Source organism: Amblyraja radiata, chromosome 4 (assembly GCF_010909765.2).
Source record: "Amblyraja radiata isolate CabotCenter1 chromosome 4, sAmbRad1.1.pri, whole genome shotgun sequence".
Lineage (NCBI taxonomy): Eukaryota > Metazoa > Chordata > Chondrichthyes > Rajiformes > Rajidae > Amblyraja > Amblyraja radiata.
In genome coordinates, this window is record NC_045959.1 from 117,043,284 (window position 1) to 117,056,304 (window position 13,021).

Sequence of the window (13,021 nt, forward strand, 5' to 3'; positions counted from 1 at the left end):
ATCAGATGGGAAATGAGTTGTGAAAACTTCACTTAGAGGATGATGGAAATCTAGAACCCTCTGCTAAAAATAATGGTGGAGGCAGATACCCTAATTACATCTTCAGTACAGGTGTCAGAGGTCATGGGGAGAAGGCAGGAGAATTGATCAGCCATGATTGAATGGCAGAGTAGACTTGATGGGCTGAATGGCCTAATTCTACTCCTACCCCTTATGACCTTATGATCTTGGTCATACTTCAATGTACGCTTGAAGAATTATGATCTGAAGGCCTGTGGTCCTTACTCTGATAAATGGAATAACGCTGGAAAGCTTATTTATTATTGCCATGTACATGGGCTGCTTCAGTGTAAATGAATTTTCTACAATTCTAAATAAACATGGCCCAATATAAAATACTTTGCCATTATATTAATTATGTAATTAAAAATTGTTGCCATGCTCACAGTACCTTGTGAACTTTTTTAAAGTTTTTTTTAGTTTAGAGATACAGCGCGGAAACAGGCACTTTCGGCCCACCGGGTCCGTGCCAACCAGCGATCCCCGCACATTAACACTATCCTATACCCACTAGCAACAATTTTTACATTTATCAAGCCAATTAACCCACATGCCTGTACGTCTTTGGAGTGTGGGAGGAAACTGAAGATCTCATAGAAAACCCACGCAAGTCACGGGGAGAACGTACAAACTCCGTACAGACAATCAATCAATCAATCAATCAACCTTTATTGTCATCTTGCAAGCAACAGTTGTACAGTGCAAAATGAAAAGACGTTTCCCAGGGAATAGCGTAGCGGAGCATCGCACATGAGACAGCACCCGTAGTCAGGGTCAGACCCTGGTCTCTGGTGCTGCATTCGCTGTAAGGCAGCAACTCTATCGCTGCACCTTCCCCCTTTCTCTGTAACCTATGAAATGACCACAACCATCAGGTCTCAGTCTTTCTTTAATTCCAATTCCTAGCATATTTCCAATTACTCTCACCTCACCAAAGTGCAGCTGATTATCAATTTGATTGGTTATGTGCTCAGAATTGTTTTTAGCTAAAATACTGCAGAGAGGGGAGGGAAAGGCAGGAAATCATGTTGAAGGCAGAGGTACCAGGAGCCCAGGTTAAAAAGTACAGGCCAGGTTTTAGTTGGAATATCGCTTGCTTTCCCTCTGCTCCTGGTGTTGGTCACTAATTTAGACTTAGATAAACTGACATGTCCACAAAGCAAATAGAACTCTCGGCCTACTCAAAAGAAATTTTCACGCATGTAGTACATCCGTCAAAGAGAATGCCTACAAGTCCTTGGTCAGGCCCAAGCTGGAACATTGTGTAGCCGTATAGGATCCTTTCAACAACAACAACAAGATCACCCTGGAGAAAGTACAACGCCGAGCAGCCCCCTTTGTATGTAATGACTAGAAGCACAAATCAAGTGTGAATAATATGGTGACTTCTCTCGGATGGGATACCCTAGAGCTCCGCTGAATCAGGCTAAGACTTATTGCAATTTACAAGGAGATACATCCTCCCAAAATCACGCCATCAAATCTTCCGTCATCCCAGAGCACCAACTGCCATGAAACAAGAAACGGTCCCTACATCATCAACTCGCTAAATTTCAATAAACTTTGCTACCAGTATTTCCCTTTACCCAAGGACGATAAGGGAATGGAATAGGTTACCACCCAACACATGTGCTGCTCCCGATGTTAAGTCATTTAAAAAGGGGATTGAGCAACTAGATCTCCTCAACCTAGTCAAAAAGGCCCACTTCAAAATGTAATCACTATTCTACTCACTCCGAACTGCGCAAGATAACCACTGATGAGGTGTTTGCGCAGTAATCAACCAGAACCAGACATCATTTTCAAAGTCAAATGAACCTGTGGCTGGAGTTGAAGAAGCAAATCAAACCAAGAGCTGACTTTTAATAGAAAGAACTGTTTCAGACTGCATCTCCTGGACTCCCTTCTCTCTATTTTCCACCACTCACCCTGCCCCCCCATACTCCTGAATCGCTCTGGTCACACCATGTAATACCCATGGCAACTGGAGTCAGACCTGTCACCGGCAGTACCGATAAACAGGCTTTCACTCTTGATTCACACCTTGTCACTTGGTTCCCTGCAGGGCATACAGTGCAGTCGGCGGTAAAGGTGGCACCTAGCAGGTCTGTGGCAGGCATTGGACAATTTTTATTTTTTTATTTTTAAATCTTCAAAATTAAAGAATCGAGAACCCAAAGACATAGGTTTAAGTTGAGGGGGGAAAGATTTAATAGGAACCTGAGGGATAACCGTTTCACACAATGGTTGATTTTTATATGGAACGAGCTGCCAGAGGAGATAGTTGAGGCGGGTACTACTGCAACGTCTAAGAAGCATTTAGACAGGTATATGGATAGGATAGGTTTAGACGGATATGGGCCAAACACGACTATGGTTATCAGGTGAAAAATAATTCTATTACCTGCAATTACATAAATTATCTCATGATATTTCTTACTCATGACACAAATCTACAATCAAAAATCCACAATGAGCACAATTTACCTTGCACAAGCCATACCTTTCCCTATCAAGAATTTTAATCAGCCTCTTCGGTGGACAATCACCATTATCAGCTGCTATTGTCATCAAATATAAAATATGAATCAAGGAGTCTGACAAATCTGAAGTTTCCTGAAATCAGTGACAGCCATCAATGCTACTAAGAACAACTTTGGGCACACAAGAATGGTCATTTCTACATCATTGCTATTACCGAAGTGTACAGGGGTTCTCTGCTTCTTTATCTGTGTGCTGAGTTTTTCCGTGAAAGGATCAATCTCTGATTTTGAAGTTGGCTGCCAGTGATCTAGTCGCCTTTTGAAGATCTTTTCTGATGTATTTCCACTGTGCACATATTCTGAGGGTGATAAAAATAAAACTCTTAGAACAGAACACTAGCTCACCCTTTTGCAGGTCCACAGCTTTCCCAGTCATATTATGAGAGACTTTCCCATCTCAAGATCCTCAGAAAATATGCAAAGTTGAACATTTTAAAAATCTAATTTTCTTCCTCAAATCTCCTTTTCCTTTGTTCCAATAAAAACATGTTTACACAGCACCTTTAATATTAGACACATTCCTCAGTGGGTCAAAAATATGTACAAGGAAAGCAGATGGTAAAGGGAAATTACTGAGGGCCACTGAAAGTTTGTCTGGAATTTTTAATAAAAGCTGGATGGCAATAGACAATAGACAATACGTGCAGGAGTAGGCCATTCGGCCCTACGAGCCAGCACTGCCATTCAATGTGATCACGGCTGATCATCCCCAATCAGTACCCCGTTCCTGCCTTCTCCCCATAATCCCCTGCCCGCTATTTTTAAGAGCCCTATCTAGCTCTCCCTTGAAAGCATCCAGAGAACCTGCCCCCACCGCCCTCTGATGCAGAGAATTCCACAGACTTTGCAGTGTTTCCTCGTCTCCATTCTAAATGGCTTACTCATTATTCTTAAACTGTGGCCCCTGGTTCTGGACTCCCCCAACATCGGGAACATGTTTCCTGCCTCTAGCATGTCCAAGCCCTTAACAATCTTATATGTTTCAATAAGATCCCCTCTCATCCTTCTAAACTCCAGAGTGTACAAGCCCAGCTGCTTGATGCCGACATTAAGGGAGATGCATTAGGAGACGCACACAGAATTAATTGGAGGAAAAGTGTTTTGCAGTGAAATCAGCAAACCCAGAATAAAAAATTATAATCTGACAGTCCCATTGAAGGTACATGCAGGACACAGTCTACTTACGCAGAACTTCAAGTACAGAGGGATGCATGTGTAGAATGTTTATTTGAAGCATAATCAGATTAAGGTTGAATTGAAGGATGAAAGACAGATTTTGAGTATTAACCAGCACCTGTATAATACCTTAATTGGTGCACGTGACTATAAAAGACCTTTGAAACCTGCAGTTCTTTGTTTCTACTTCTAGGTTTTGAGAGATTGTTAAAGTAAGGGAATTTTGGAGATGAGGAGCAATAAAGGTCCCAGCAATGCAAGCAATTATTAGGATAAAAACAGTGGATAAATTCAAGCCTTCAGCTTCAAAATAGCAACTTACTTTCAGACAAAGCAGTAACTGGCAATTCATAATCCTCAGAGTAATGTAAGGGGGTAGTGAGGAGGAGGATGGCAGTGGAAGGTTGTTTTTTCAGATTGGAGGCCTGAGTCCAGTGGTGTGCCACAGATACACACAAAATGCGGGAGCAAATCTCGGGAGAGAAGGAATGGGTGACGTTTCGGGTCGAGACTGAAGAAGGGTCTCAACCCACCTGTCCCGCTGAGTTACTCCAGGGAGTGCTCTGCTGAGTTACTCCAGGGAGTGCCACAGGGATTGGTGCTGGGTCCCCTGTTGTTTGCTATAGATTAATTAGTTGGATGAGAATGTAGGTGGCATGATGAGTAAGTGGCGGATGAAACCATTATTGGTGGTATAGTGGATAGTAAATTATGTTGTCTCAGATCACAATAGAATCTCGATCAACTGAAAAATTGGACAATAGGAGATAGAATTTCACTCAGACTTAATGTAAAGTAATGCTTTTGGGAAGTTAAACCAGGACAGACCATACACAGTGAATGACTGGGCCCTGAGAAATGTAATTGAACAGATGGGTCTGGGATACAAGTACATTGTTCCTTGGTAGAGCGACACAGGTAGGCAGGGCTCATGGAAAGCTTGCCTTCATCTGTCAGGGCATTAAGTACAAGAGCTGGGACAAGCTCTTGACATTGGTGAGACCGGACTGGGAGTGTTGCACACAGTTCTGTTTGCCAAATTATAGTGACAGTCTTTTCCCAGATTAGGGAATTAAAAACTAGAGGGCATAAGTTTAAGATGAGAGGGGAAATGATGAAAAAGAAATCTCGAGGAGCAAGATTGGTAAATGGAATGTGCTGCCAGAGTAAGCAGTAAAGGCAGGCACATTTACAATGTTTAAAAGGTTTACAGGATGCGGGCCAAACAAGAAATACTTAGGTATATATTTTCGCCACCTCCAACGTGACTCCACCACTCGAACCACACCAGGGCATCGGAGATGTCCTCATTCTTCAGGGAACGGGGATTCCCCTCCCCTACTATAGATGAGGCTCTCACCAGGGTTTCTTCCATACCCCGTAACACTGCTCTCTCTCCCCATCCCCCCACTCGTAACAAGGGCAGAGTGCCCCTAGTCCTCACCTTCCACCCTACTAGCCGTCACATACAACAAATAATCCTCCGTCATTTTCGCCACTCCAACGTGACCCCACCACTCGCCACATCTTCCCATCTCCTCCCTATCTGCTTTCTGCAAAGACCGCTCCCTCCGTAACTCCCTGGTTAATTCGTCCCTTCCCACCCGTACCACCCCCTCTCCGGGCACTTTCCCTTGCAACCGCAAGAAATGCTACACTTGTCACTTTACCGCCCCCCTTGACTCCATTCAAGGACCCAAGCAGTCGTTCCAGGTGCGACAGAGGTTCACCTGCACCTCCTCCAACCTAATCTATTGCATCCGCTGCTCTAGATGTCAGCTGATCTACATCAGTGAGACCAAACGTAGGCTTGGCGATCGCTTCACCGAACACCTCCGCTCGGTCGCTCAGCACTTCAACTCCCCCTCCCATTCCAAATCCGACCTTTCTGTCCTGGGCCTCCTCCACGGCCAGAGTGAGTCCCACCGAAAATTGGAGGAGCAGCGCCTCATATTTTGCTTGGGCAGTTTATACCCCAGCGGTATGAACATTGACTTCTCCAATTTCAGGTAGCCCTCACTTTTTCCTCACCTTCTCAGCTCTCCCTCAGCCCTCTGGCTCCTCCTCTTCCTTTCTTCTTCCCGCCCCCCACCCTACATCAGTCTGAAGAAGGGTTTTGGCCCGAAACTTTGCCTATTTCCTTCGCTCCATAGATGCTGCCGCTCCCGCTGAGTTTCTCCAGCACTTTTGGCTACCTTTGATTTTCCAGCATCTGCAGTTCCTTCTTAAATACTTAGGTATATAGTTTGGTCCCGTAACGGACAAGTTGGGCTGAAAGACTTGTTTCTGTACAATGAATAACTAATGCTGTGACTGAGGGGGAAATGAATTAATAATAACCTGAGGGGCAACCTTTTCACACGGAGGGTGATGGGTGTATGGAACAAGTTGCCAGAGGAGGTAGTTGCAGGTCCAATAATAACATTGAAAAGATACTTGGGAAGGTACGAGGAGAGGAAAGATTTCTTTCTTTCTTTCTTTTCTTTATTTATATAGCACATTTTTAGTCAACTTGCATTGACCCCAAAGTGCTTCACATAATTACATCCACACACACAGGCAAAGGTGGGTGAAGTGTCTTGCCCAAGGACACAACGACAGTATGTACTCCAAGCGGGATTCGAACCAGCTACCTTCCGGTTGCCAGCCGAACACTTAGCCCATTGTGCCATCTGATATGGGTCAAATTACACTAGTTTCGATGGGGCATCTTGGTCGGTGTGGACGAGTTGGGCTGAAGTGCCTGTTCCGTGCTCCAAACCAGATAATGTACTCACACACTCATTAGTATTTTGAAGGTCTTCATCATATGCTAACTCTACCCAATTGCAAAACAAGGACTTAAACTGTAAATTGTATATTCTTTGTCTAATCTTGCTGGTGGCCCTTCAATGTAGCCCCTGACTGACATATGTGAATCAAAATTATTGAGGTGAAACTTACTAGCTGATGAGAGGAGGGATGAGGCAAGTTTTTGACAAACTTTCTTTGCAGAATCTTGTGGTCGCTGCTTCACTTGAGACAACAACTTGAAAGACTTGAATTTTTGTGGCCGTTTTTGATGTTCTTCCTGCTTGAGTAAACCTTCGAAGTGCACATGAAGAGGTGTATCTAAAGATAAAACAACAATCAAGCTCATTGACATGCTTACTAATCATAAGGAATAAGCTTATTTGTTATCCTTAACATTTCAGGGAGATTCATTAGGCATGACAGCGAAGGAGCAACCTGAAGTCCCAAGACGACTTTTAACTAGGTCAAAATGATGAAACCGATCTCCACAAATATAATTACTTGTAGGCTGGTTAGTGAAATGACTGCCACAAAGCCCAACTGGGAAATAATGTTCATCAGAATAGGGAAATTTCTAAACAAAACAATAATCCAACATAAAGTGAACAGTTATTAGTATCATTGAGGGGTTACAAATAAAGACTGCACCGCCTGTGATGTCCACATTATTAACAAATGAACAAAATAATAGAAGATTGTGTGAAACCAGAAAATTCCATTCATAACTCCATAAAAACAGTTATTTACAACTTCACTTTATTTAACTAGGCTCAATAAAATTTGCTCCTGCAGTTAGTCCCATGGGGTAGTAGTAAATCTTTCTCTAGTATGGAGATTCCTCTAATTGATCACTCTTCAAATGTAAAACAAGAGCGAGAGCAAAGCTACTGTAGGATATTTGACAAATAAAATACTAGGTAAGGCACAAGGCGGTTGTACAGCTCATCTGAGCTGTTTACCTAAAGCATTAAGTACAGAAAATGCAGAAAACTCAGCGGGTCACATACCATCTGTAGAGACAGAAACAAAGTTCTTTCATCAAAATTGGAAAAGTTAAAACAACTTTAAAAAGTTGCAGCTTGCAATGGTTGCAGAAAAAAACGCTGCTGTTGATGCCTTCCAAGAGAGGATGATGATTTTTTTAATTAACCACAGGAGGCACAGTGCTGCTGTTGCACAATTCTGCAACCCAGGTTCCATCATGACTTCACTGCTATCCCTCTTGGAGATGGCAATGGCTATCCCCCGGGGCTCTGTCTTTCTACCACTTCCCAAAGACATGCTGGTAGCAGGTCAATTGGATGCAGACGGCGGGAGAATTGGAGGGGGTGAGGCCCCCTGAGAATGAGCATGAGAAAAAGAATACATTACAGGGAAATAAGTTGTAGAATGGGACTCATATGAATACTGTGGGAACCAGCATTGACCTGAAGAATCAAATGGCCTCCTTCGGAGTTGTAAGAAAATATTAAATCATAGCTAAGATGTCTGGAGTAATGTATATAGAGGGAGACAGGTGAAGATAAATAGACAGAAAGACATGCTGGAACTGTGAGATACCGTCAGTAACCGTCGCTCGATATCTGAAATAAAAAGAGAATTCTGGAAATAGCAGGACAGCGAGTACATATGGGCACAGAAAAAATAAGTTAATGTTATGGATGGATGACCCGGCATCAAAACTGGTCAATTCCAACACTGGCAATAGAAGTTGGTTATGTGCATTTGTTGAATTCAGCATTGAATTCCAAAGTCTACAACATGCTTAGCCAGAAGATGAGGTGCTGTTCCTCATGCTAATGTTGGACTTTGTTGGAGACCAAAGACAAGTGTAGGAGCAGAATGGAGAATTTAATAGACAGGAAACAGGAAGATCAGATCACCCTCATGAACAGAGTGGAGTATTCTGAAAATCCATCACCCAATCTGTGTTGGGTTTCTTAAATGTAAAGACCACATCATATGAGCACTGCTTGCAATATACCAAACTGAACGAGTGCAAGTAAGTTGCTGCTTCTTCTGGAAGGAATGCTTGCATCCCTCGAGAGTGAGAAGGAATGAGGTTAAAAAGGCCTGGGAAGTGCTTTGAGAAGGTAGTGGAAGGGCAAACAAGAGTCGCAGAATGGACCATGCAGAATGCAGAATGGGGAGATGAGGAAAGATGCGCTTGGTAGTGGGATCTCACATGAAAGATATTACAAAGGATGATCTGCCGAGGATATGTTGAACCTTATTCCTTGCTCTGGCCAAAAGCGGAGAGGGTGGGAGCAGGCATGATTCTGATTCTGTTAGTTATGATAACAAGGAAGCCATGGTATAGGAAGAAAGACAATATCTCAGATGCACTGGAGCGGAAAGTCTTCAGAGGTATGATGGAGCCAGATAAATGGGAGAATACTGTGGGAACATTTACAAGAACAAGTATAGTTTTAAAACTACAATCCATCCATTTTAAAGGATAGAAAAATAGGGATACAGATTATTAGGTACAAAAAAAGCAGAAAAAATACAGTAGGCAGTAACGAGCATCTTTTATTTAATTCTAAAAGTGGAACTTTCAAGCAAAAGAGCTAGCTATACAACTAATTGAAACATGGAGACATTTTATTTTTTTAAATTACAAGTGACAAAAACCACACTCACCTTGTGGAAGTGACAGTATGGGGTGGTAGCAGGGTTCCATTATAGCCACACGTTCCTGTGTAGGCATATTGGCCTGATCCATAGTCTGCATCAAGGCTTTAGAACCACATAAAATACATGTGGTCGGCCAGTCACAACTACACCTAATGCTTAGAGGACGTTGAGCCTACAAAAGGAAATGAAAAAGATGTTATGAATATTTCTGCAGACTGAAGTTACATTAGATACAAGGAATACATTAACGACTAGAATAGGCTTCTGTAACATGAATTTAAACACTTCATTTTTTTCTGATACAGGATCTCAACCCGAAATGTCAAGCACCTCGTCTTCACAGATACTGCCTGGCCCACTGAGTTCTTCCAGCAGCTTGTTTTTGGCTCCAGATTCCAGCATCTGCAATCTCTTGTGTCACCATTTCTTTTCATCTCTCTATCTCTCCTGAAAATGCTGACATGTGGTCTCTTTCATAGCCAAAGGGAACCTTCTGATTCATTGCCAATAAGTCATTTACAGGCAACAAGTGTAAAACATGAACTATTTTAAAATGTAGAGATCTCAGCTGAACATTATGTTACATTTACATTCCTGCAGAAACTGGTACATGTGGGCAGAGGCATGAGCAGGGCTTAAAACTTGACAGCCTTTGGAGTGGAAAACATGCACACCAGGAATACATTGTGAACCTTATCAGATTATTGGGGTGGCTTGTGTAAATACATGCTGTCCCCAAGACCCTGAGCATGCAAACAACCAGCATGAGGAGTCCATAGTTTCCAGCCCTGACACTTTTGAAGGCATGGAGGGTATCCCAATAACAGCTATCTTGATTAAGGCAGGCAGATGTAGCATTAGTAAGTCAGCAAAATGGGAACTTCTATAGACATTCAGAACCTCGCTCAACTAACAGCCACGGAAGAAAATAAACATCATAGAACAGTACTTAGAACAGATAAGATTCACCAGGCCTTGCAGACTTGAGTTATTTTGAAGGGCTGGAAAAATTGGGAATTATTTCTTTTGAGCATAGGAGGCTGAGAAGAGACCTTATTGAGGTTTACAAAATCATCACGGGCGTAGGTAAAGTGAATGCTCAGTCGTTTTTCCAGAGCAGAGTATCCTAAAACTAGAGAGCAGAGTATCCTAAAACTAGGCTTATGGTGAGAGAAGAGAGATTTAAGAGGGACGTCTGGAGCAACTTTTTTACGAGTAGTCCATATCTGGAACGAACTGCCAGAGGAAACCACGGAAGCGGATACAGTTACAACTTTGAAAATACATTTGGATTGATACAGGTCCACCACTGATATTACAGTACCCTTGATTCCAGAACCTTGCCATATTATCTGTTTTGCCAGACCAACAGAGGTGACGGCTTGGGGCCCGAGATATCAGCCGGCAAACTCGGCGCAGAAGTCGGCCAAGGGAGCGGATCCGCTGGTTCCGGCCGGGCCGGAGTTTCAGAGCAACGGTCAAATCCGGCAAAATACGACCCGCTGGGAATAGATCTTCTGGCTCCAGCCGGGCCGGAGTTCCAGTGCCCTGGCTAAAGGGAGCAAATTCGACCCGTTGATCGCCGTGGAAGTCCCGATGTGGTTGAGATTGCCACCTCATCCGGCATAGGCACCACATTTCTTGGGGACCTTTTGGGGGGGTGGGGGGGGGGGGAAGATTTCAAGAGCTGTCTCGTAATTTTGTCTGGATTAGAGGTGGTACGGAATTTGGTAATGAACCTGTATGTGGATAGAGTTTAAAGTATATAGGTCAAATGGGACTCGCCTAGAATGCCAAATTGATCGGCATAAATGAGATGGGCTGAATGGCCACTGTCCAAGCTGTATAGCTCTAAGACTCTTACATTCTTTGTTTGAAGATACCACTGCTATGTGCAAAATGACAGCACCATTCTGTTGACGCAACATTACTGAGCAGGCAAATGAAACTTGCTGGCCTTCAACTCTCACTGAAATACCATGTAATGCACACAGTCATAGTTCCACAAGAGGATTTTTTGGCAACCAACTTTGCAAAACCAAAAAAGCAAGCATCTCACATACCTTTCTGCCAAGATAGCACACTAGATTAGATCTGACCAGCCTCCTCTTCCTGTACCTCCGGACAGGACGAACTCTGGCGGCAACACAACTGTTGTCTGGTGGCGATGGTGGGATGTTGAGTCCATCTAGTCGCTGCTTTTTACTCAGAATCTCCTCAGTGTCTGAACTGTCCAGTGAGCTGCTGTCCAAAGGACTGGAATGCAAACTATGTTCAAAGCAGATTAAAAAGTTGAAATAAGTGATGAAATTAATTCATATCTCTTTTTTAAATAGTGCTATTTATGAAACAGAACTGATGACAAATCATAATTGCAGAGTGAAAACAATTATGCAAAATGCTGCTCTCTCTCTTTTGAAGTCAACTATGACCCAGTTAGTTGGTAGCACTGTTGTTGGTGAATAAAGAGTTTTGTTGATCTCGAAACAATCACAAAGATCAAGTTTGGCACTCCACCACTGCACTGATCAGTATCTTAACACGGTCAGGCAAGCTCTCCTTTACATAAAATATCTGTCAATTCAGAGGATCATTAAAAAATGTTGCTGGTACTAATTCTGGAAAGTGTAAGGAAGACACCCTAGGTTGTCAAATCCCCATTTACCCCTCAAACAACATTAGGATTTTACCAGGTTATTAGGAGCTCATTGTGCGCTGCATTTCCTACTCTGTAAAATTGACGGGACTTCACATGTACATCAAAGTACGTGAAACTCATAGGGCACCATACAAATCAAGGCTCTTATTTCTTATTCAACTGAGAAAGCAGTGAACAAATGTAATAACTCACCTGTTCAAAAGCCCGTTGAGTTGCCTTGGTGGTGTGCACACCTTAGACAATAGTGAAGAGCTTGAAGGGGAACTACAAGAGGGGCTGGAAGGGCAAATTAGGTTTCCCAGAGACTGTGTAAGGCGAGAACTCTGAAGAAGAAAACAATTTATCTGAGCTGTTATTGATAAATAACAAACCTTCTCAAAATGAACCTTTTATATGTACACTAGACCAAGTGCAGACATATACTGCATGTTTCCTTAACATGAATTATGCGCTACAATACACAGTAATGCTAAGGACTATATTCTGCACTACGTATCTTTCCCATTGCTCCCTACTTTCTTGAGTTCAAGCTGAGCTAATGGCATATTTGATCTGCTTAGAATGGCATGCAAAACAAAGCTTTTCACTGTACCTCAGTACATGTGACAATAATCACCTAAACCTAATTGGATATAAAGCAGTCGATTAATTAGCGAACACTTCTACATTACCCGGGCCGAATTGGTTGTAACACGATTTGGATCAGGAACTAGAGAACCACTTGATTTTCTATAACACAAGATTTCTCAGGAATATAAATATTGCATTATACTAGAACTAGCTGTATTGGAAAAGAATGAACTCCCTCAGAGTTACTTGGGTTAAGTTTTAGTTTATTGACACAGTGTGATATTCGCGTAGAACATAGAATTTGGATAATTGTTTATAAACTGTATACGTATGTTTGTGTGCGTGCATATGCGTGTATAAATGTATGTATGTGGCTTATGTATGGATATATGTATGTATGTATATGTGTGTGTGTGGGGCATGTGTGTGCGCTTGTGTGTGTGTGTGTGTGTGTGTGTGTGTGTGTGTTAGATGAGATAAAGTTTGCTAATTAATTGATGAGTAGCGGAGAAGGGGTTGGAATAAATAAGTGTATACTTCCTCCTACTTTTCGAACATGAACGATTTAATTTGTGATGTTTAT

The 13,021-nt window shown here is 42.5% G+C and overlaps 1 protein-coding gene across 2 annotated transcripts in view; it reads right to left on the bottom strand.

Annotated features, from left to right (window-relative positions):
- Window positions 1–13,021, bottom strand: part of LOC116972526 (KAT8 regulatory NSL complex subunit 1-like) — a 100,747-nt gene that overhangs the window by 12,105 nt on the left and 75,621 nt on the right. Inside the window, exons 4-8 of one of the 2 annotated variants that reach the window (XM_033020329.1) lie at window positions 12,061–12,191; window positions 11,273–11,477; window positions 9,216–9,381; window positions 6,723–6,890; window positions 2,759–2,902 (exon numbers count right to left, since the gene is read on the bottom strand). In XM_033020329.1, coding sequence (XP_032876220.1) covers window positions 2,759–2,902; window positions 6,723–6,890; window positions 9,216–9,381; window positions 11,273–11,477; window positions 12,061–12,191 — 814 coding nt within the window. The remainder of the gene's footprint in view (window positions 1–2,758; window positions 2,903–6,722; window positions 6,891–9,215; window positions 9,382–11,272; window positions 11,478–12,060; window positions 12,192–13,021) is intronic. The other variant, XM_033020330.1, reaches the window with a different exon arrangement.